This window comes from Hemibagrus wyckioides, linkage group LG01 (genome assembly GCF_019097595.1).
Source record: "Hemibagrus wyckioides isolate EC202008001 linkage group LG01, SWU_Hwy_1.0, whole genome shotgun sequence".
Classification (NCBI taxonomy): domain Eukaryota; kingdom Metazoa; phylum Chordata; class Actinopteri; order Siluriformes; family Bagridae; genus Hemibagrus; species Hemibagrus wyckioides.
This window is the reverse complement of record NC_080710.1, coordinates 32,610,780-32,636,119: the sequence shown is the minus strand read 5'-3', so window position 1 is coordinate 32,636,119 and position 25,340 is coordinate 32,610,780. Positions and strand designations below refer to the sequence as shown.

Genomic DNA, 25,340 nt, shown 5'->3' with positions numbered 1-25,340 from the left:
AGTGTCTACTAACATACTTTCTTTCTTGTCCTGTTACATTTTAACCTGCACTTAACCTCACTTTGACCAAACCACAGACATGTGCCTCAAACCCATCTCTGTTCTTACCTCTTACAGACACAGGCATTATTACCCACGAAGCAAAGGTCATGTTTCCAGCAATCTCATCTACCCTCCCCTGTTGTCTCAGTCTCAAACAGCGGTGGTAGGTGGGCTCTGGAACTGCCTGTCTGCTGTAAGGAAGGCTGATTTCATCGCAGCTTTAGCTTCCCACTATTCCTTTGATTTTCTGGCACTAACCGAGACCTGGATATCACCACAAAACACTGCTACATCGACTGCTCTATCCTCTGCCTATGCTTTCTCTCACTCACCACGAGAATCAGGCAGGGGTGGTGGTACAGGTCTGCTGTTGTCCCAGAGATGGTGTTTCACACCTCTCCTCTTGTCTCATCTCACCATTTCTTCTTTTGAATTCCATGCAGTTTCAGTTACATCTCCAATCAACCTCTCCATCATTGTCATCTACCATCCTCCTGGTCCCACTGGAGACTTTCTTGAAGAAATGGACCTATGGAACTTTTCTCGAAAAAGACTTTCTTCTGACAGCACCCCTCTGACGGTCCTTGGAGATTTCAACCTCCCATCAGAAAAGCTTCAGTCTTCTGGCCTTCTGACTCTTCTGAATTCGTTCTCCTTGTCATTTAACAGCTGCCCTCCAACACACAAGGGAGGAAACGTCTTGGACTTGGTCTTCACCTGCCCTTCCCCAGCTACAGACATGACTGTTACCCCACTTCATATCTCAGATCATCACTTGGTATCCTTCACTATCATTCTCCCTGTACTACCCAAATGTAACTCCCAACACCCCTCTCTCATCCGCTGGAACCTTCACTCTATCTCTCCTTCCTCTGTAGCTTCCTACACTCTTTCATCTCTTCCTAACTATGACTCCTTTTCCTCCTTACCCCTAGACTCAGCTACAGACACAATTATCTCCTCTCTTTCATCAACCATAGACCTTCTCTGCCCTTTATCCACTAAACGCATGAAGACTTCTTGTCCTGCTCCTTGGCTATCAGATGTGCTTTGCAACAATCGAAGAGAACTACGAACAGCAGAGAGGAAGTGGAAGAAATCACAGCTGGACGCAGATCTCACCTCTTATCGAATGCTTCTGTCCAGATTCTCTTCAGACATGACTTCTGCCAAGACTTCCTTTTACAAGGAAAAGCTTGAGGCTTCTGCACAAGATCCCCAAAAGCTCCACAACATCTTCTCTGCACTACTCAACCCTCCAACTCTACCTGCTCCATCCTCCCTGACCGCTGAAGATTTTGCCACTTTCTACACAGAGAAGATTGAGAACATCTGCCAGACCTTCACATCCGCCCCTACTTCATCTACATTACACAGCCAGGACTCAGCTACTCCTTCACTGAAGCATCTCTCAACCATAGCAGCAGAAGAGGTTTTGCAAATCATCCACTCCTCCAATCCCACCACCTGCCCACTGGATCCAATCCCTTCCACTATGCTCCAGACCATCTCACCTGACCTCCTGCCCTTCAGGTACCAACTGCCTTTAAGCAAGCAAGGGTTATCCCTATACTAAAGAAACCTGCTTTGGATCCCTCTGACATCAATAATTACAGACCGGTATCACTCCTCTCCTGTCTTTCAAAAATTCTCGAACGAATTGTTTATAACCAGCTGTCTGACTATCTCTTGCAGAATAACCTCCATGATCCCAACCAGTCTGGCTTCAAAGCAGCACATTCTACAGAGACTGCCATTTTGGCAGTCACTGAGAAACTACATACTGCTAGATCAGCCAAGCTGTCATCGGTCCTCATCCTCCTTGACGTTACTGCAGCATTTGACACGGTTAACCACAAGACTCTCTTGTCCACCCTCAGAAGTCTTGGAATTTGTGGAACAGCATGGGAATGGTTTGCTTCCTACCTGGATGGTCGCTCATATCAGGTAACATGGAAGGGATTGACATCTGCCCCACACAGACTCTCTACTGGTGTCCCACAAGGCTCAGTACTCAGTCCTCTCCTTTTCTCCCTCTACACTCACATTCTTGGCAAAGTTATATCCTCACACGGCTTTTCATACCACTGCTATGCTGATGACACCCAACTTATCTTCTCCTTCCCTCCCTCAGATACCACAGCTTCTACCCGAATCTCAGGGTGTCTGGCGAACATTTCATCTTGGATGACCGCTCATCAGCTGAAACTTAATCCCAGCAAAACTGAACTGCTGGTCATCCCAGGTGATTCATCCCCAGACAAGGATCTTGCATTGTCTCTAGAGAACTCAATGATCTCCCCTTCAGCCACTGCTCGCAACCTTGGGGTAACCATGGACAATCAACTGTCCTTTTCCTCCCATGTTGCCAATGTGACACGCTCATGTCGGTTTCTTCTGTACAACATCAGAAGGATCCGACCATTTCTATCCACACAGGCTACTCAAGTGCTTGTTCAGTCTCTGGTCATTTCGAGACTGGACTACTGCAACTCTTTACTGGCAGGTCTTCCTCTGAATGCAATTTGTCCACTGCAAATGATCCAAAATGCAGCTGCATGGCTTGTATTCAACCTGCCTAAGTTCTCCCACACCACCCCACTGCTGTGTTCCCTCCACTGGCTTCCGGGGGCTGCACGCATCAGATTCAAAACACTGATGCTTGCCTACAAAGCCAAGAATGGACCAGCACCATCTTACCTCAAAGACCTTATTACTCCTCGCACTGCACCTTGCTCCCTCCGATCCACTAGCACTGCCCGACTGGTCCCACCATCTCTTAGGGTAAAAGGTAGGTATACATCTAGACTCTTCTCTGTTCTGGCACCGAGGTTCGTTCTGGTGGAATGAACTTCCCCTAGATGTCCGTACAGCAGAGTCTCTGACTGTCTTCAAACGACGTCTTAAGACCTACCTTTTCCTGAGGCACTTAAACTAGCTCTTATCTTTCCCTATTTATGTATTGTTATATGGTTTACAAAAAAAAAAAAAAATCCAATTTTAGGCGAATGGTGTCCTAAGTCTGTAACCTATTGAACCAGTGTTAATGTTTTCAATGATAGTGACTTAAAGCACTTTTGTATGTCGCTCTGGATAAAAGCGTCTGCCAAATGCCAGAAATGTAAATGTAATGTAAATGTACCATCACTCCATGCCCTTGGTCATCGTGCACTTTTCCAACATGATCCTAAATACACAGCCTAAATACAAGGCCACTGTTGGATTTCTGAAGAAGAACAGTATGAAAGTGATTCAGTGGCCAAGTATGTGTCCTGATCTGAACCCAATCAAACATCTATGGGGAATCCTGAAGAGACAACTCTTCAGCCAGCATCCAGTCTCTAAAAGAGGTCATTATTGAAGAATGGAAAAAGATAGATGTTGCAAAATGTCACCAACTTGTTCATTCTATGCCTAGAAGACTTGGTGCTGTCATTAAAAATCATGGATTACAACACTCACACAACCTGATAACTGACAGCACACGCTTCTTCTCTCAGGACCTGCCTGATCCATCCTGATGCCCTACTTCTGGTTGGAGTCTCATCACTTGCTGCTGCTCAGGGCTGCTGAGGATGATCCACTTGTGGACTTCCTGGAGATATCTAGGCCTGATATGGACAGAACCACTTGTTGACTACGGTGCTAGGTTTGCGCTTAAATCTTCATCTGTGAACATTTGATGGTTTTGGCAAGAAGGAATTAGCACTAAATCTATAGTGAACTTAGAAACTAGTCTTTATACAGCTTTAGAAAGGACATGATTTCTAATCCCACTCTCTGGTGTCACCCAGATGAGGATGAAGTTCCCTTCTGAGCCTGGTTCCTCTCGAGGTTTCTTCCTTATATCATCTCAGGAAATTTTTCCCCACCACCATCACCCCAGGCTTAATCATTGGGAATAAAAAAAAAATTTAATTTGTGTGCCATAGCTCATTAAACATTACTCCAACATGAAGATTTGAGAATGTTTCGGAGTTCATTTATCTTCGTAGGTCTTAATTCAGTGCTAAAGGTTAGCGGGATTGTGAGCTGCTGCAGTCTAACACACAAACATGTAAACCAAAATAAAGGAGCATCCTCTAACGTGTCCTTATAAGGATCAGACCCAGCGTTTATCAGCAGCAAAATACACACACAGCGAAAACGGAAAATAGCTCACGGACACAAGAAAACTTCCAGCCGTTGTCAGTTATATGGGAAACGTTGGAGTAATTGCTTATGGCTCCCAGTAGAGATCATTATCCAGCCAAAAATCTGGCTTGGACTGCAGAGGGATGCTCACAGCACGAATACTTATCCACTTTCTCATCTGATCAGAAACAGTTAGCGTTAAGGTCTGAGCCATCTGGGCTTGCTTCCTGGAGTCTAGACTTATAGTAAATGACATGGTCTATAGAAAACTTCCAGAGAATGCTGCTTCTAACGTCTGGGGATAAAAACGGATCTGTTCCTATTGATTCATCCGCTAACCCGAGCCAGATTTCAAAACATACACAAAGAAGATGACGACGACAACAACGACAACGACAACAAGGACAAGAAGAGGAATCATAATAATACTAACATGCCCAGAGTTCTGTTTATATTTTAGTATCCTGTTGAATCCTGAAGGTCAAACTGGAACAAACCATCTATCAGCAGAGGCTGTGGTCTGTTTCACCAAATTCACTATGAGTCAAACAGCCTTCCTTCATTCCTCCCTTCATTTCTGTTTGTGTCCTTTCTTCATAAGGATACTTCCTGCACTCCTTCCTTCCCTCCTTTCTTCCTTCTTTTTACCTTCCATCCTTCTTCTACCTTTTTTGTCCTTTTTCCATTCCATACTTCCTCCACTCTATCTTTCCTTCCTTCTTTCTTTGCTTTCATAATTTTACCTTCCATATTTCTTTTAACCTTATTTCCTTCTCTCCTTCCTTCCTTCCTTCCTTCCTTCCTTCCTTCCTTCCTTCCTTCCTTCCTTCCTTCCTTCCACCATTCTATCTTCTACCTTTCTTTGTCTTTCCTTTCGTCCTTGTTTCCTTTTTGTATGTGGCCCTGTCTTCACAACGATAATTCCTCCACTCCCTTCCTTCCTTCCTTCTATCTTCTACCTTCCTTTGTTCTTTCATCCTTCTTCCCTTTCCTACTTTTACCTTCCTTCCTTCTTTCCCTTTTCTGTATGTGTTCTATCTTCCCAAAGATACTGCCTCCACTCCTTCCTCCCTCACTCCCTTCCTTCCTTCCTTCCTTCCTGTTCTTCTGCTACATTTACTTGGAACCTTTCAGAGTTTCAGAGAACCTCAACAGCAGTGACTCTGTGAACTCCATTACAGCCTCAGAGAGAGAGCGAGAGCGAGAGAGAGAGAGAGAGAGAGAAAGAGAGAGAGAGAGAATAAGAGGTGAACCATTAAACTAACAAACTGTCCATAAAGCTGATTTAACGCCAGACCCAGAGTGTTAATAATATATAAACAGCTCATAAAGCTGGTGGTTTATTACAAGCCAAATAAATCCAAGATGTGTTCAAGCATTTAAAAACCATCTCAATAGACTGGATTAACTCCATGATGCCAGGGAATTTACTCATCCTGAAGTGATCCTTCACTTCTCCTACTTAGTGGAGGATATTCCCCAAACCTCCAGCTCAGGTCAAAGGTCGGAGTCACAGCTCTGAGGTCATGATGGCTTTGTCTAAGTCCATTCTCTTCTTAATAATGTTTATTGATTTCAATAAGGGAGTGACGGACGCTTCTTTTGAAGCACAGGAGCACTGAATACAACCGACTTCCTCTAAGCTCTAATAATCACGGTGCAGGATCCTGTCAAGAGAAAAAGGCGGAGCATTCCGGGTCGGACGAATACCACAGCGAATAAGAAACCATAGCAACTTATTGCTTAGGCAGACTCCCAGCATCATGTTTACAAGATATCAAGTCAGGTTTAGGGTTTAGAGTTAAATAATTAAAAAAACAAAGTGCTTTCAAGAAAAGATCCTGTGGAGTGAAGCATTGTGGGTAATTTTCATTTCCAAAAATCATTTTGTCTCTTATACACGACCCTGTGAATGAGCTGTTACTATGGAAACGATAACGAGCTCATTGATATAAACCTGCACTGCTGTCAGAGCTGCTGTTCTAGAAAACTCCTGACCAATCAGAGTCCAGAACTCAGCAGCAGCAGGGGTTTTTCTGTGGTAAAGACAGTGATGTACACAGATGAGTTGTGTCCGATCTCCTCATGTGGTGTGGACTCACTCAAGTGTTCGTATCATCCAGCTCATATTGTTGCCTTCATTCCTTTAAGCCCATATTACCCTTAAGGCTTTGCTAAAGAAAACAGAATCTGGAAGTCTGAAAATGTCTTTCATTTAGCAGAAAGAATAAAAAGTAAAAGAAAGAAGTTTTTCTCTATCGTTCCCTGCGTTCACTTTAACAGATCTAGAAGCTGTGGGCATGGCCTGTCCTGCAATTAAATTTGTTCCAATAAGCAACACTAGAGCTGTAGAGATCTTCTAAAGCTAACTACCAATTAACTAACACGCTAATCAGTGTGGAATTCCGTTACATGCTAGATTAGCTAGCTAACTTTACAGCTAGCTATGTGAATTCTGCCCTTTCTACCTTTTCTTGCATATCTTCCATGTTTGTGTTAAAATACCATGGTGCCGTCTTTGCACTGCCTTTGCGTCGGTCAGCTTTGTGCTCGGGTCTTCGTCTGTGAACATCACAAGACTTTGTCAGGACAGACTTTGCGCTAAATCTATAATGAAACTATAATAAACTGGTGAAGAAAGGACACTATTACCATTTACATTATTTACTGTCCAGTGTCACCTAGATGAGGATGAGGTTCCCTTCTGACCCTGGTTCTTCCTCAGATCACCTTAGGGAGTTTTTCCTCAACACCGTCACCTCAGGCTTCTCATTAGAGATAAATATTAGAGATAAATAATAACTTTAAACTTTATAGTTTTTTTTCTCTATGTTTCTGTACGTCTGTGGAGCTGCTTCAAAACAAAGTCCATACAAATAAATTAAATTGAATTAAACAGTAAATGGAGATGAATTACAGGTAGGAACTAAAGAATTGGAGAAACATCAGTCCACACACAGGACAGGGTCAGTCTGAGGGAGCGGCTAAGGCAGCTGTTTGGATTTGATACTTTACAGAGTTGTGTGAAAATAAAACAGACTGTCACTATTGCTGTTTGTAATGTGAACGTTCACAATTAGAGAGATGTGAATTAACACAATTAGCAAACATCTCCACCATCATCATAATCAATATGGCATTCATCTAAACACCACGAGCCTGAGACTCTGTTAAGTATTGATCTTTGAGAGCGTTCCATCGTTCAACATCGATATGTTCCATCCTGAAGCTTTATGCTGCTCTCGCAATCATCTCCTGAGAATCTTAAAAAACACAAGCACAGACACACAAACTGCCAAACAAACACTCCACTCCACTCCACTTCACTCTACTCCACGTCTCTCCGAGCAGGATTAGCATCCGATAGAATGCAGGAGCACAAACGAGTGTCGGAGGAAAGTTAGGAAGCTCTTACCGTGAAGAACGCTCTGAGGAAACACATGACACTGAGCATTCTGAGAACGCTGTGGGAGAGAGCTCCTCTCTTTCTCTCTCTCTCTCTCTCCCCCCCCTCTCTTTTTTCTATAGCTGGCCCCAGGGTTTTGTAGAACCAAGCTCACATCTCTCTCTCTCTCTCTCTCTCTCTCTCACACACACACACACACACACACACAACCTGTTGCTATTTTGGATTGGCTTAGTGGACTTCTCAGAGGGCAGTCAGCCAAGAGGGAGGAGAGCGAGATATTGAGTGCATAACAACAAGCTCCAAACTCTTATTCAAACCTAAACACTGTAGTGCTCCTGAGCAGTATTCAGGTATTAAATATGACATCACTGGACCTTACTGGTGCTCCTGAGCAGTGTTCAGGTATTAAATATGACATCACTGGACCTTACTGGTGCTCCTGAGCAGTGTTCAGGTATTAAATATGACATCACTGGACCTTACTGGTGCTCCTGAGCAGTGTTCAGGTATTAAATATGACATCACTGGACCTCACTGGTGCTCCTGAGCAGTGTTCAGGTATTAAATATGACATCACTGGACCTCACTGGTGCTCCTGAGCAGTGTTCAGGTATTAAATATGACATCACTGGACCTTATTAGTCTTCTTCTTCTGCACCCTCTCAGAAGAGCTTTCACACATCTAAACAGAATCCTGGGGTTGTGTAGTACGAGGCTTCACACTCTGCTCACACTTTCCCTGGGGTTAACACTGAATCCTGGCTCTGACGTACATTCCTAAACCCTTCTTCTAAATTGCATATTTGCGTATAAACAGTCATGATGGATTAAACACAGCATGCGTACGCTTTAAATAGCGTTTCCTCTCCACGTAAATCCTTCTTGGCAAGTCCTAAACACAAACGAAAGAAAAGACAGAACTCTTTTTAAGCGTGAAGAGATGTGTGTTTACTTGTACCATGGCTTCACCGTTTACTGCTCCGTCCTTATCTCCTCATCGTTGTTTATTTATTTAAACTCGGGGTTAAGTGCAGTGTTAGGCTCTGGAGATGAAGTGCTCACGTTCGTTTCATTGCATGCCTTAATCTAACATCAGTCGCACTTCATCAGGTCTCATGGATGTGGTGTAAAGAGACAGCAGATTAAAAAAGAAGTAAAATTGAAGGGGAGGAGAATGAAAGCGATTGAGGGATGAGTTCTGTTTCTGAAACTTCTCGTGCTGTGCTGTATAAAAGACTCTTTCTCTACACTTCTGTAGCTCTGGATAAACAGATACGTTTACTGACTTCAGGACCGTGTAGGAGGACGAACCTCTTAAGAGCTGCACCTTTATCTGAGCACATCCTCACCACACAGATCACTCCTACACTCTTCCTTCTTAAACTCTTCCTTCATTCCTGCATTCTTTCCTTCCTTCCATTCCTTCCTTCCTTCCTTCCTTCCTTCCTTCTTTCCTTCCTTCCTTTTTTTTATACTTCCTTTTATCTTCCTGTGTCCTTCCTTCTTCCATTTTCCTTTTTACCTTTCTTCTTCCTTTACCATTCTTTCTTTCTTTCTTTCTTTCTTTCTTTCTTTCTTTCTTTCTTTCTTTCACCTTCCTTCTTCCATCTATCTTCTTTTGTCTTTCTTTCCTAAACTCATCTTTCATTCCTGCATTTTTCCTTCTTTCCTTTACTCCTTTGACATTTCTTCCTTCCTTCCCTCCTTCCGACTGACCTTCCTTTCGACCAACTGACCGACCGACCAACTGAATTTGTTGTGAATTAAAAGTTTCAGACTATTTATATTTACACACGATACAGAGTGAAATACAGGATGCACTATAACATAAAATGAGATTTTCCTTTTCTGCCTTTCACTAAAATATCATCCCATACATACACACAAACACACACACACAAACACACACTAATCATTCTTTTTTATCGATGACTTTTAGCTTATTATATTTGGCCAACCCAACATTCACCAGAGGCTTTATCTGACACAGATATCACAAAAGAAACAAGAAATCTCACCACAAACTGGAAATAAAACAATGCTATAGACGGTGCATGGAGAAGAACATCAGTGAGAATAACTGTCAGCATATCTCCCTCTGCTGGATAAACCACACTGCTGATCGCAGATCTCACACTCAACATCATCCAAGTGCAGATATTCACTTCATTTCTGTATAATTCACTTAGAAGTTTAGAATTTTATCCATCAGCTCTTCTCTCAGGGTTTCAGTTTCACAGAATATTTTCATCCTTTTAAATGAAAATACTGTAGTAACATGCGAGTGTTCTGTATAACAGATTCAGTACAAATCTGTTCCTTTACACATTCAAAACACAGGAAGTGAACTCAAGATGATCTCCTCATCATGGCACCTGTTAGTGGGTGGGATATATTAGGCAGTAAGTGAACATTTTGTCCTCAAAGTTGATGTTAGAAGCAGGAAAAATGGACAAGCGTAAGGATTTTGACCAAAGCGAGTTTGACCAAAAGGGCCAAATTGTGATGGCTAGACCACTGGATCAGAGCATCTCCAAAACTGCAGCTCTTGTGGGGTGTTCCCGGTCTGCAGTGGTCAGTATCTATCAAAAGTATCCTTTAAGTCCTGTACGAATCCTTTATGTCCTGTAAGTTGCAAGGTTGGGCCCTTGGAGGCCCCACATCTGGATCTGCTACTAACATCTTCCACATATCATTTGTGACACCTTCAGGATGTGCAGATGTTTTCTAAAATTGTAGAAGATTCCCTAAATCATCAGCAGCTTTCTTCTAAAAATATCATCATTACAGAAAAAATCTTCATCCAAAATCTAGTAGATGTTCTTGGGATTAACTCAGGATTGGTAAATGAACCACTTAAGAGATTTTCTTATAGGAATTGTACAGGTTAATGCTCATTGTGAAATAACACAGTCGATCTGATTCCACCAGAACTCAATGCTTCATGATTTCAGTTTGGTCACTGATCTGATCTTGTCCACTGGTCCACACTCGCTGGTTTAAAGCTGCTTTACTCATCAGCATGATCTCCCTTTCAGCCATCGCTCACCTTGGGGTAACCGTGGACAATCAATTGTCCTTTTCCTCCCATGTTGCTAATGTCACACACTCATGTCAGTTTCTTCTGTAAAACATCAAAAGGATTTAGCCATTTCTATCCACAAAGGCTGCTCAGGTACTTGTTCAGTCTTGTCATTTTGAGACTGGACTACTGCAACTCTATACTGGCAGGTCTTCCTCTGAATGCAATTCGTCCACTGCAAATGATCCAAAATGCTGCTGCACAACTTGTTTTCAACGTGCCTAAGTTCTTCCACACTACCCCACTGCTGTGTTCCCTCCACTGGCTTCCGGTAGCTGCATCAGATTCAAAACACTGATGCTAGCCTAAAAAGGTTTCATGCCCTCAGTTCTAAAGCTAAGAATGGACCAGCACCATCTGACCTCAAAGATCTTATTACTCCTCACACTGCACTACGCTCCATCAGATCTACTAGCACTGCTCGACTGGTCCCACCATCTCTCAGGGTAAAAGGTAGGTGTACCTCTAGACTCTTCTCTGTTCTGGCACCGAAGTGGTGGAATGAACTTTCCCCAGATGTACCTACCTTTTTCTGAAGCACTTAAACTCTTAAAAAGAACACTTAGCTCTTATTTTCCCTGTTTGTTTTATGCATTGCTGTATGTTGTATGTACAAAACCCAACTCCCAACAAAGTTTTTAGGCTGATGGTATCCTAAATCTGTGATCTACTGAACCAACGTATTCATTGATAGAGACTTCAAAGCACCCTTGTACATTGTACTGGACAAGAGTGCCAGCCAAATACCAGAAATGTAGCTGTAAATGTAACAGCAGAGCAGGATTTCAGCCTGCTGTTGATGCTGAATATTAGCAGAGGTGTAGATGAGCATGAGCAGTACATCATCTCTCACAGGACGACCATGTCAGCTGAAAACAACCCTTTAGCCGACAAGGTGTTTCCGCTCGGTTAAAAACAGCCATCTGTTTAGTCATCACTCTGGTTATTTTAACACATGATGGGGTTCAGTGAACTCTCAAAGAGCTCTGCTAACACATACACATCTCATGTCTGATCTAGATATCTGATTATGATCTGATCTTTATTAATGGACAGAATGGTCAGTGTCCAGCTTGCTCTATATTTGGTGATAGTAATCTTTGTACCTTGATGCCATCGTGATGTTTGGAGAGTGCAAGTGCAGAACAGAGGAAGGACATGAGGCAGAAATAACGTACTTTATCATTTACTTCTTTCCACTTGACTGATTTAGAATCTGCTGTGCTCACACATACACGCTGTCCTTTCATTCATGTTTATTGTCCTCGATCTTGCTGAAGTGTCTTTTCATCATGTTGTGTTACCTTCTCATTTTTTTCCTCTTCATTCCTGAATTGTTTTTTATTGGTCCAACTGTGCACTGGATTTAGTTCCTCTCTCGCCTGTTTGTTTTATACCCTGGACATTAAGTTCTGGTGTGTTGTTTGGGCATTCCTGTTTTACGACCATCAACCCTTTCAAGTCATGAAGATTATAAATGGTGCTAAACACATGAGAAAACACTTCACAATCTATGCTGTTACAGGAAAATAACCGCTGTTAACCATCCCAAAGCCGATCACTTTCCTACAACAGCATGAGACCTAAAGAACAAGTCTTGCTTAAAGTTATTAAGAGAAGCCACAAAGTGAAAGCTTTGCCTCTGACTGTTACAAAGCACTGACACTCCTTCCATAACTCATTTTTTAATCATTTTTTTTAAAGTGTGTGCTGTACACATCCTTGTGAATGAGCTGTTACAATAGAAATGATAAGGTATCAGAGCGAGTGCATTGATATAAACTTGAGCTACTGTTAGAGAGAATTAATCAACACTTTCTGACCAATCAGAATCCAGAACTCAGCAGCACTGATGGAGTAGTCCTGTTATACTGATTCCATTTCCTGCTAATCTGTAACCTGTAACCTGTAATCTTGAATTCCCAGAATTCTCTTGTTTATAAACAGAGGAAAACTGTATTTATAGAGAACTGTGCCTGGAGCTGCAGTATTCACGTGATTCCCTGTGATGAAGCTCGTAAGCTGTTGTTGATGCTCGTGGAAGCCATAGGCAATGATAAGTGATGCTAGCTGAGGTCATTTTCCCCTGAGGGAGGAGAACTACAACTTTTTTGTTACACATGCCACGACTCTTTCGTGCGAGTGCACAGAGAAGAGGTTATCCTCATTCATAAGGGTGATTATAAACAAGCACGGCTCTTTTGTGTGCACTTCAGAGGGATGTGCCGGTCTGCAGGTTTGTCTTGCCTTCTGGTGATTACAAGTACAAAAGAAGAGAGGAATCAATGCCAACTGCTGCTTTGTGGCCGACTTCTTTACAGGTTCTTTACACAGCCTTTCTTTATGTAGTGGCACTGAGATTTTGTTTCCTGTGGGAAAGAAGACGTCGCTAACTAGGAGTCTGATCGCAAATGCTGGGACGATGATTGGAATATGGTGGTCACAGGAGAGAAGCAAACTAACCCACAGGCCCTGTCTTGTTATCCTCCAAGAATCAGCTTTTTGAAGTTATCTGCACATAGAAAATGACTGACAAGTTGCTACAGGTTGTAGAACCAAGCTGTTCCCCAATATAAAAGCCCTTCAGTGACTTAATCCAGACTAGTAGCATGGGCATTATGTATTCTATAATGGCATGTGGTTCTTCTTGTTATATTTTGAGGAAATTACTCAACCATTACAAACGAACAATCAAGATCTCGTTTCCCAAAGAGGAGACAAAAAAAGCCTTGAGTTATTACCCGAGGCCTGTACAGAATGCTGGCAATGAATCAGCTTGGCTGCTCTCTTTCTTTCTCTCCTTTTACTTACTTTTCTATCTGTACTGCTAACTCAGTCTCATATAAAATACAAACAGTATAATGCAGTACCTTATCAACAAAAGCTCTATCAGTCTAAATAACAAAGGATAGAGGTCTGATTAAATTTATTTACTCTTGATATTATTGGTTATGCTCATTTTTTCTATTAGTTTCCTGATTTTACTGCCCCATAAAGTCATAAAGGCACTGCTATTGACCTTGTTTAGTAATGGGCAGCAGAACCAGACTCTCCTGTAGACCTTCACTGAGGAACAGCATGTCCACACATTGCTATAGACTATGTACTATAGGGAAAAGCTTAATCTGCTTAATAAAGCTGTCTGAGTAGGGGGCAGCAGAACCTGTCTTTGATGCCCTGTTCACTGTGGAACAGCAGAACCAGGTGCTGTTTTTGACCCTGATCAGTATGAAAAAGGCAAAACCAGACACTGCTTTTGACCCTGATCACCAGGAAACAGCAGAATCAGGCACTGCTTTTGACCCTTATCAGTAGAGACCAGCAGAACCAGGCCCTGCTTTTGACTCTGATCAGTAGTGATCAGCAGAACCAGGCCCTGCTTTTGACTCTGATCAGTAGTGATCAGCAGAACCAGGCCCTGCTTTTGACCCTGATCATTAGGAAACAGCAGATTCAGCTACTGCTTCTGACCCTGATCAGTAGGAAACAGCAGAACCAGGCATTGCTTTTACCCTGATCAGTAGGAAAAAGGTGAAACCAGGCAGTGCTTTTGACCCTGATCAGTAGGAAACAGCAGAACCATTGCCTGCTTTTCACCTTGATCAGTAGTAATCAGCAGAACCAGGCAGTGCTTTTGAACCTGATCAGTAGTCATCAGCAGAACCAGGCACTGTTTTTGACCCTGATTAGTAGAAAACAGCAGAACCAGTGCCTGCTTTTGACCTGATCAGTAGGGATCAGCAGAACCAGGCAGTGCTTTTGACCCTGATCAGTAGTGATCAACAGAACCAGGCAATGCTTTTAACCCTGATCATAAAGAAACAGCAGAACCAGGCCCTGCTTTTGACCCAGATCAGTAGGAAACAACAGAACCAGTGACTGCTTTTGACCTGTATCAGTAGGAAACAGCAGAACCATTGCCTGCTTTTGACAATGATCAGTTGTAATCAGCAAAACCAGGCAGTGCTTTTGACCCAGATCAGTAGGAAACAACAGAACCAGTGACTGCTTTTGACCTGTATCATTAGGAAACAGCAGAACCAGGCCCTGCTTTGGCCTGATCAGTAGGGATCAGCAGAACCGGGCCCTGCTTTTGATCCTGATCAGTAGTGACCAGCAGATCCAGCCACTTATCTGAACCCCAATCAGTAGGAGACAAAAAACAGACACTGCTCTGAACCCAGTTCAGTAGGCAACAGCAAAAGATGATACTACTCAAGACTAGGTTCGAGTACACACTGTTCATTAGGGAACAGCAGAACCTAGCAACTGTATAGACCCCGTTCATTGGGGAACACCAGAACCTGCCAATTATATAGACTCTGTTAATTAGGGAACACCAGAACCTGGTGTTATATAGACCCTGTTTATTAGGGAATGCAAGAACCTAGCAATTATATAGACAGAGTTCACTGTTCATCTTCGGAATTATAGAGACACTATTCATAAGGGAACATGAGAACCTGGGAATTAGATAGACCCTCTTCCTGTTCATTATAGTACACCTGAACCTGGGAATTAGATAGACCCTGTTCCTCTTCATTAAAGTACAACGTGGTAGAACCTAGTAATTATATAGACCTTCTTAGTATGGAACACCAAAACCTGGCAATTATATAGACCTTTTTCATTAGTGAACACTAGAACCAGGCAATACTGTAGACAATGTTCAGTAGGGGAACAGCAGAACCAGACTCTCTTACATGGATGTTTCCTTGATTTGACTAGGGCATAGTGTACAAGCCTATATCTCTAAATAGATCTTTATTATGTTAACTTAATTCTAAAAGGTTAAAACCATGAATGTTCCTCAGTAGTAAACTACTGACTTAACTTCTGCCACATGTTAAAAACTTGTGTTTAACCAAGTAGGCCCTTTAGAAAGGTCCCTATATCCTCTATAAACTGCTACAGATCCAAGATGCTAAGCCTGGGTTAAATCTTGTGTGTGTATATATATTATTCTGTGAAAACTATCAAAATATGCAAAGAAAAATAAATATTACATAAATAAATGGTCCAATCTATGCTATGCATTTCATCCCAATCCACAGTATTATCATCTCACACTGCTTCTGAAATGCAATCAATGGTACAAACCATAGAGCAAACTCAGTTTTCAACAGCTTTCAGAAACCGACTTCCAAATTTAATGTTAATGTGAATTTTAATAAATTGCAAATAGCAGACATCCTGTAGAGACCTAAAACCAACACAAACTTCTCACTGCTTTACAGATGTTGAGAGAGTGATATTTGATAAGATCAGAAATTCCTTGAGTTCTTAGCATTTATAATAGTTTTTTATAAGAATAGCCAGGACAATGAAAATGTCTGGGCAAAGACAGCATGCACATTCTCATCGGAAAAGACATCTTATGCCAGACATGAAGAAAGAAAATAATCCCAAAGAACTTTGATCTATGAATGTTGAAATGCTTCATGATATAATAACAACTACTGAAGATTAGACTGTTTTCTCTCAGTATGAAAAAGATCTGGACCACAGTTAATTGTTTGTTTTTAATACAACAGAGATTTAACATGGGTTAAGTGCTATTTACATTTATCTTGCAGATAGTTTTATCCCAAGCGACTTTAGTGGGCTAGAGTCCAATACAAACACAGAGCTGTTAAATGGGCTGACAGTAATACATGCTCAGTATAACAACTTGTTTCCAAACAACTGGAACAGTATGAACATGTAAATCATCAACAATCCGAGTTCAGGATCAGACCAGGAACCTGGAACTTTGAGGGAACAACACTACCTGCAGTAAGACAGTAATATAACACAATGGAGCCTTGAGCCTGACTGCTTGGGGGATAAATTTTAAACTTTATTTGTAACATATATTACTGCACAGTAAATTTTTTTTTTTTTTTTTTTATATATCCCATCCTTGGAGGGTTGGGTGTCAGAGCACAGGGTCAGCCATGATGCAGCACCCCCAGAGCAGAGAGGGTTAAGGGCCTTGCTCAAGGGCTCAACAGCGGCAACTTGGCAGTGCTGGGGATTGAACCCCTAATCTTCCAGTCATCGACCCAGCACCTTAACCATTTGATCCACCACCACCCGATGGTGACACCCTGGGGCTTGAACCCTGATCTTCTGTTCAACAATCCAGAGACTTAATCACTTGAGCTCATGTCTTTCGGCTGCTCCCTGTTCGGGGTCGCCACAGCTGATCATCTGGTCCGCACATTTTGAATTGGCATAGGTTTTATGCCAGGTACCCTTCCTGATGCAACCCTCCCTTTCAATCCAGCACTGAGAGCTATAGGAATCGAACCTGGGCAATAAGAGCACGGGATCCTGCCGCTGGACCACCAGGAGGCTTTGTCCTGAATATTTAAGTATCTTTTACAAAATGATCTAAGAGCAAGTGAAAGAGTTTGAAGAGGTCTCCCACATGTTAGCCGTACAGATATTGCTAAAGTTTATGATAAACCTTCTCAATGACTCATGATGAGAGAAATCCTGATGAAGAAACCATGGGCCAAAATGATGTCGTCAGAATGAAATGTAACCCTAACCCTAATCCAAGGCTTCATTCTTGACTCCTAATTTTTTACATTCTTGCTGGTGGGAGTTGTTGGAGAGAATCTTGTGGGAAGGAACTGGCTTTTTATTTCTTTTATGTACTATTTGGATGGACTGGTGCTACAGAGAGGGACATGTCTTTATGATGTCCATATGCTCATAACACTAATGAAGGTGCATAGTGTAGACAAATCATTTCGATACACACAGATTCTTTTCTTCTTTGTTCTTGTATTTGGGGGCAAGGGATTTAAATGTTTTGATCATTAGTAGATCACATGACTTTGACATGACTGAAGACTGTACCTGTATTAGCAACCCATTAACTCATTAACCTTCAGAACCATTGCTTGGTTTTTTGGGAGGTTCAGAGTGTTTGTGTTTCTACTGAGGAAAAAAAATTCCCACAGGATATAACACAATGGAATATTCCAACAATTCCGGTTCTGTCAGTTGAAATATACAGTACCTGGGGTTATTTCTACTGTTTGTTATATAAAGGGTTAAATATGGTGTAATCCTACAATACATGTGCATGTAAAGTCCATCAAAAATGACTGACAAGACAGGAATCAAAGGGGATTAAATTCCCACTGACAATGCAGGAATGATTAAATTACCACACCTCTGCATGTAAAATGAGTCCAGTCCAAAGACAGCCTTAAGATAATATCTTACATCACCATTAAACTCTGCTCAGGGTTACGAGTACCAGCTAATGCCAGATTCAATAAGGTAGATAAAATAGCTCCTGTTGGAAATCTAACACATCCCATCATCTCACAGCTCAAACACTACACATCCCACTAGCTTGCCGGCTTGCCCTACTTGACAAATAATGATCCAGATGATCCTGTATGTATCTGGTTTCCATACACACAATGGCTCCTGATGGAGTGTGATAACAACAGGCACCTGGTGATCCGTCATCTGGGGTACCAGCATTCTGTTGACCACAGTGATGGTTTTACAGCCATTCAAGGATTTCCTAATTACTCAGAGCACTTGAAAGAAAGAGAGAACCAGTCACTCTATAACACTGTAGGAGGCATTTATTTATTGTTGCCTCAGGCTTGCCCATTAGGGATAAATGTTAGAGACATTTTGAATGCCTGGTTCTGCAATAAATTGAATTTATTTATTTTATCATCCATCCATCCATCCATTTTTTTGATTCATTTTTCCTAGTCAAGGTCACAGGGAACCTGGAGCCCATCCCAGGGGACTGAAGACACAAGGGGCAGGAGGCAACCTGGATAAGATACCAGTCTATCACAGGGCACAGCAGTGCTAGGGGCGGTGGTGGCTCAAGTGTTTACGGCTCTGGGTTGTTGATCGGGAGGTCAGGGTTCAAGCCCTAGCACTACCAAGCTGCCACCGTTGGGCCCTTGAGCAAGGATCTCAACCCACCTTGCTCCTGCATCATGGCTGACCCTGTGCTCTGCTCCAACCAAAACTCTCAATCCCTTTAATTTCTCACCAAGGTATACTTGATTTGTTCAGATTTTAACCTTTGGTGGCACTCCTCCTGTACTATATTAACATTTAGGACTGTTTGTCTGTTTATATGTTTGTTGTTTTCTTATGTTGTTTCTCATGTTGTTTCTCTCTTTGTTAAAAGTGCTATACGAAAATACATTTAAATTGAAATTATTATAATAGTGCATCACATTATCATGCTATGTGGCCCAGTGGCCTAATGGATAAGGCATCAGCCTCCGGAGCTGGGGATTGTGGGTTCGAGTCCCACCTGGGTCGCTTGTGTTTAAAGGACTGTTTAAATCTACCATCTTCTGTTGGATCTTTGATCAAGACTTCCAACCTTTGCCATCTTTGGACTGTATTCCCTCTCATGGTTAAGCAGTGTTAGATAAACAAATCAATTTAATGCAGTAATGTTCATTCTGAGCTCCATTACAATGTGTTGATGTTTCATACTGTGTTCTTTCAGCTAACGGTGGAGATTTTTGGCAGCATCTCGCTCTCATGAGAAGTCCAACCCTGAGAGCGTGAGAAACCCACTCCAGCACTCCCACTCCAAAAAATAAGACCTTATCGAATGGTCTTTATTAGCTGAAAAATGCCCCTGCAGATGTTTAAGCAGAATGTATGGCTTTAGATCTGCTTCCTGTGATCCTGGCCTGTAGTTTACAGACCGGAGAACTGTGTGCTTAAACAGCCAGGCTTTACATTCAAGACTAAAAGTTTCCTGTGATCTATCTGAAAATATTCTGTGCCACAGCACTGCACATGGTTGTATATATATGTTGTAGATTTACATAACACTGGATTCCTTCATCTCCAGCCCATGTACACACTCCTTAACAATACAGTTTATGTCAATATTGTGTCTTAACACGAAGAGGTTATAATCCCATGACGGTTTTCACAAATGTGGAAACTTTTTATGTAGCAAAATTCCAGCCATTATCGCAGAACAAGTTCAAAATGTTCTATATATCTGAACCAAAGATAATTATGAACAATCGCGATTTGCAAACCAACAAAAAATGAGAAGAATTTCTAACCAGATGTACAAACATACCAACTTCTAATGCAGCTCCCTGACTCACGATCCTGCTACAGCAGGAGGAGACTGTGCACTTCTTTTAATCCCCTTCATCCCTTCCATTCATCATTTTACTTATTTAGCTGTAAAGTATATGATCTAGATGGATGGAGTGCAGAGGAAATCACTTAAATTGATAAAGATTAGTGATAGACAAGAAGACAGAAGAAATTAGAAGGCAAGACAGTTAATAGAAACTCATTGTAAATGAGGGAGTGAGATCATCTAATCCTCAAATACTAAATGTAGGATTAATCCTAAGCCTAAATTTAATCTGTTATTATATTTTATACATTATATTTCTGTAACTCTGCTTTAAGACAATGTCCGGTGTACAAAGCACTACACAAACAAAATAGAATTGAATTGAAATTAATCTAAATTCAACCTCAATCATAATCCCCATTAACTCTCAACCTTAAAATTTTACTTTTATAAAAGTACCCTAACTCTAATTATAATGTTAGATCTAAACCTGAATCAAAATCTAAACTCATAACTGCACTCAACATTCTAAAACACTGTTTACATGGGAATGTTCAATAGGTGAGAAATGTATGCTTGTATGTGGCTCAGGCTGTTTTAACTTTTTTTAGTTAGGTTTTTTAGACCATTTCCTTTTTTTAATACTAATTAGTATTTTTAAATTGTTGAAGGTTGAATATTTGTATGACTGCTGCACTTTTTGACTGATTAACACTTTTAAATTTCATTGTACATGTAACATGGTACAATGACAATAAACATCTATTCTATTCTATTCTATTCTATTCTATTCTATTCTATTTTTTTTAACGAATTTTTGACCATTCCTCTAGAAGAACATTTGTGAGGTCAGGCAACTGATGTTGGACGAGAAGCTCTGGCTCACAGTCTCCACTCTAATTCATCCCAAAGGTGTTCTATGGGGTTGAGGTCAGGACTCTGTGCAGGACAGTCAAGTTCCTCCACACCAAACTCACTCATCCATGTCTTGGACCTTGCTTTGGTCACTGGTGTGCAGTCATGTTGGAACAGGAAGGGGTCATCCCCAAACTGTTCCCACAAAGAGCATGAAATTGTCCAAAATGTCTTGGTATGAAGCTGAAGCATTAAGAGTTCCTTTCACTGGAACTAAGGGGCCGAGCCCAAACCCTGAAAAACAACACCTGAAGTCACTGATTTGGAGGGGTGTCCCAATACTTTTGGCAATATAGTGTATGTTATTGTTTCTATAGTAACAGATCATTCACAGGGACATGTACAGCGGATGCTTCACGTATACAAATAAATAAGGTGTGTAATCGTTGATATGGTGAAGTTTTCTCCAGTGTCAGTAACATGAAAAGCTGCATTTCTTTTGTCTTATTAATTTTAAGAATGAGAATAAAGAGAGATGCTGGTGAGGGAATGAGTGTTTACAGCTGCTTTAACATCAGCAATAACAGCAAATTGTTCTGTGTAGGTTCCACAGAGTTATGTCTAACTATAAACGGGGAAAAAGCACAATGTTGGTAAACTCCTGTGATTTAAGCGGAATAAAAAGCTAAGTAACATGCCTTGATGTTACAGGGAAACAGTCCGCTTCAAAACAGCAAAAACAGGAAATTATTTTTTTCAGCATTTTGGTGTTTTCCAGATGTTCTTCAGTTTATCTGGTCCTCATCGAGCCCTTCATGAAGTAAGTCAAGTGTTACAAGCAGGAAAAACACTACAGCAGGGCTAAACGAAGAAGTAAAACTCTCTTCCTCCACTGCAACACTTTCTCTTCCTTTCACCCAGAGTTTGAATGGTGCGGATGAAAGGCAGCACTGTACTCTGCTTTAAAGAAAGGAGGGAGGATGGATGAAGGCGCCATGGCTGTGCGGGAGGTCTGTGAGAAAAGCCTGCTCCTCTAAAAGCTCGGGGCTCTCGTCGTCTCCACAGTAACCCCTCCACACAGCCAAGCAATTACACGTCCGTTCACTGATTTGCATCCAGAACGAGGCCGTTCCTTCGGCTTCCTCCTCGGCTTTTCTCGACATGGCCGTTTTTCTGTGAAGTGATAAAAAAAAAAAAAAAAAACCTCCTGGCTCCGTGAGTGCTACTTAGCACGAAGCTTTTGTTTCTTTTCGAGAGGGAATGACTAATGAAGAGACGTGTTAGTTAAGCAGCAGACTGAGGGAAAGGCACCAGGAGAACATGTTCCTCAACACACTTCACATCTGATCCAGAAACACATCCTCAAACACAGTGTGTTATGAATGCTTTCTCTGATCTAGTACCATAAAGGGTTCTTCAGTGTGTTCCTGTCTGATGCAGAGTGTTGAGAACAGGTTTGGAATAAAGTCTGATTAGGAAACTGAGAACCTTTAAAAATCCTAAAACCTTTAAAGGAGTTCTGATGCAGTGTTTGCAGCATTTACTTAGAAACTCTAGTGAAAATATAATAAATGAATAAATAAATACATAAATAAATAAATAGGTTTGTTTCATTTTGTTTTGTTTTTAAAATAAAGAAAAGGGAAAAAAACATAGAGATTGATGGAAATATTGAAAAACTTCAGAAATAATTTATTCCTCAATATAATGACTTTCCATACAATGTGACTTTATTATTATTATTATTATTATTATTATTATTATTATTATTATTATTTTTTTTTTTATATTTTTTTTATCTTTTTTATGGTTTATTACAGTTGATACCATCTAATTACTTTTTTTTAAGTTTTCAGGCTGTACAATTAAATTATTATTATTTGATTACTAATTCAATAATAATAATACAAAATAATAATAATAATAATAATAATAATAATAATTTTAAAAAGTAATAACAATAATCATAATAATACACACTGCATTTTACTGCATTTATTTTTTACCTATTTTGCAAATAAAGCTGAAAATATAAATAAAAGTAATTTTTTTACATTTTTTTGTCCTGTTTTAATAGATATGCAGTTTTAATAAACAAACAAACAGGCTAATAGCTAAATAAATAAATAAACCTTTTTTTTCTGCTGCACTTTATTTGTGTTCAGAAAAAAAAGTCTTATTTATTTATTTGTTTGTTTGTTTGTTTGTTTTTACTGAATTTATAATAAATAAAGCTGAATAAATGTAATAAATTTAAATTTAAATTAAAGTCATTTTTAACTTTTGTTATGTCTGTTCTGTCCTGTTTTAATAGATAAATAAATCCATTTTTAATAAACAAACAAACAAACAAACAAACAGGCAAATAAATAAATTAATTAATTAATTTAACTTTTTTCTGCTGCACTTTTCGTCTTCATATCTGCTGCATAAATACACGAGACTTCACCGTGTGTATTTTTCTTTAAATGCTCTGTATTGTATTGTTATAGTAATACCACTGCTGCGCTGATGTGATGTGACACTCGTCCGTTCTCCACTCGTCCGTTCCTGTGTGGTCTGAGCGAGACACGACTCCAGCGCTAATGCTCGGTTAGCCAACAGACCTGTTGTTTCTCTCTGCTCTGATTTTTGTTGTTCTCTTCTCTGATTTCAATGTGTGTGTGTTAGGACGCAGTGAGCCATAAACTCATCCCCCCCATACACACTACAACACACTAACACACACACACTACAACACACACACACACATTCAGAGTCAGAGCCACTGAAGACAATAGCAAATGAATCACATTCCTCTGTTTCACTGGACTGAGTGAGCTATAAACTAGGACACATTATTTTTTTTCACTGTCTCTCTCTCTCTCTCTCTTCCTCTGCTCCTTATTTAGTTCTCCAGCTCAGCGATTCTGTCTCTGATTAAATAAAAAACCTGCTCGCATAAACACACCTAATTTGGCCCTCAAACTTGCTGATCAGCGTTAGATTACTTCCTAAAAAAAAGTCTGGTGCAGAATAACAGAAATCACGGAAAGTTCAAATGACAGAAATGGAAAAGATCCAAGACGTGTTGTGCTTTAGAGCCTCATGTGCTCAGCTCCATACTGGACTCTGCCCCAGTTTTCATTCCTGTGAAGAAATGTGAATAGAAATCATCGGACCATGTGCAAGACACTGCAGTGTGTGAGGAAAGAGAAGTTTATTTTTCTTCCGTAACAGAGAGTGATTTATTCCTCTTACACCACAGCAGCAAGCATGTTAATTCCTTAACTAAAGAACTGCACCTTGTACTTTTTTCATCTGTTCATAATTATGTTAATGTTGAGGAAGATTCGCAAAACAATCTCCTGTTCTCTCTGAAGTTCTAGCAGCTGCACTGAATTAAAGCTGCTTTGATTTCTTTCATTCATTCATGTTCACTCTATATCATTCATTAGTAAAGTCATTAGTAAACATGTTTAAATGAAATTTAGCATAAGCAAATAGCCATCTAATATCTGCATGTACACTGGCATAACATTATGACCACCTGCCTAATATTGTGTTGGTCCCTCTTTTGCTGCCAAAACAGCCCTGACCCATCAAGGAATGGACTCCACTAGATCCCTGAAGGTGTGCTGTGGTACCTGGTGCCAAGATGTTAGCAGCAGATCCTTTATGTCCTGTAAGTGACCACTGCAGACCGGGAACACCCCACAAGAGCTGCAGTTTTGGAGATGCTCTGATCCAGTGGTCTAGCCATCACAATTTGGCCCTTTTGGTCAAACTCGCTCAAATCCTTACACTTGTCCATTTTTCCTGCTTCTAACATCAACTTTGAGGACAAAATGTTGACTTGCTGCCTAATATATCCCACCCACTAACAGGTGCCATGATGAGGAGATCATCAGTCTGATTCACTTCACCGGTCAGTGGTCAGAATGTTATGACTGATTGGTGTAAATTATACGTAATTTTTTTTTCTTAAATCTAACTTATATCTTGCATGTTCCTTTGTTCAGTGTAAAACAGTCGTTCCCTCACCAGCCTCACTTCTTTCTCTCTCTTGAAGTTCAAAAAATAGCCAAAAAATGTAATTTCCTCCTGTTTTTGTAGATGATTGAGTGTGTTGGTCATGTTCCACTCCACAGTGGAGGTTAATATGAAGCTCATATGAAAGTAGACACTCAGGACTTTAAGAATTTGGAGTGTTTCAGAAGGATTTCTGTTTTTAGACTACTAGGGGTGATATATTCATAGAAAAGTTCCAGAAAAACAAAAACGGCTCATTTTCTCTACACAAATGTTTGTATCTTCAAAGTAAATGTTGATCTCAAACCCATTCCTGCTCTCTGAGATGTTCTCCAAGTTGCTTGTTCATCTAAAAAGCAGCTCAGATTTCATCTTCAACCAGTAAAATTCTGTGTAAGGTTCTCCAGCAGAGGGAAAAACACACGTCTAACACACACTGGAAACTAAATAGAGTCGTTTTAGATCAGACCCACAGACACAACATCATTCAGTTCTTTACACTGATTTAAAACGTCGATTTCCATTCCTAAGTCCAGTGTCCAGGTAAAAAGGGTTCATTTAAATGAGAACCTCTATCCTATAACGCCGTTCCTCACTACACCCATCCCCTTTAGCCCCCAGCGTTCAATAACAACCCCACTGCGAGAAGAAAAGAGAGGTTTTTCCCGCATTGTTCTTGTTCGTGTGTAGCTGCAGAACGAGACGCTCGC

General features: G+C 40.8%; 1 protein-coding gene and 1 non-coding gene across 9 annotated transcripts in view; one reads left to right on the top strand and one right to left on the bottom strand.

The window, feature by feature from the left end:
• Positions 1–25,340, bottom strand: part of arhgef4 (Rho guanine nucleotide exchange factor (GEF) 4) — a 120,948-nt gene that overhangs the window by 81,268 nt on the left and 14,340 nt on the right. The window contains exon 1 of one of the 8 annotated variants that reach the window (XM_058388535.1): positions 7,592–7,719. The exons of the other annotated variants lie outside the window; for them this stretch is intronic. Within the exon in view, the coding sequence (XP_058244518.1) occupies positions 7,592–7,630 (39 nt within the window). The 5' untranslated portion in view covers positions 7,631–7,719. Of the gene's footprint in view, positions 1–7,591; positions 7,720–25,340 lie in introns of those variants that run through there. 8 annotated transcript variants of the gene reach the window in all.
• trnar-ccg (transfer RNA arginine (anticodon CCG)) lies at positions 18,896–18,968 on the top strand. The gene has a single exon. It is a non-coding gene; the product is annotated as a tRNA-Arg (tRNA).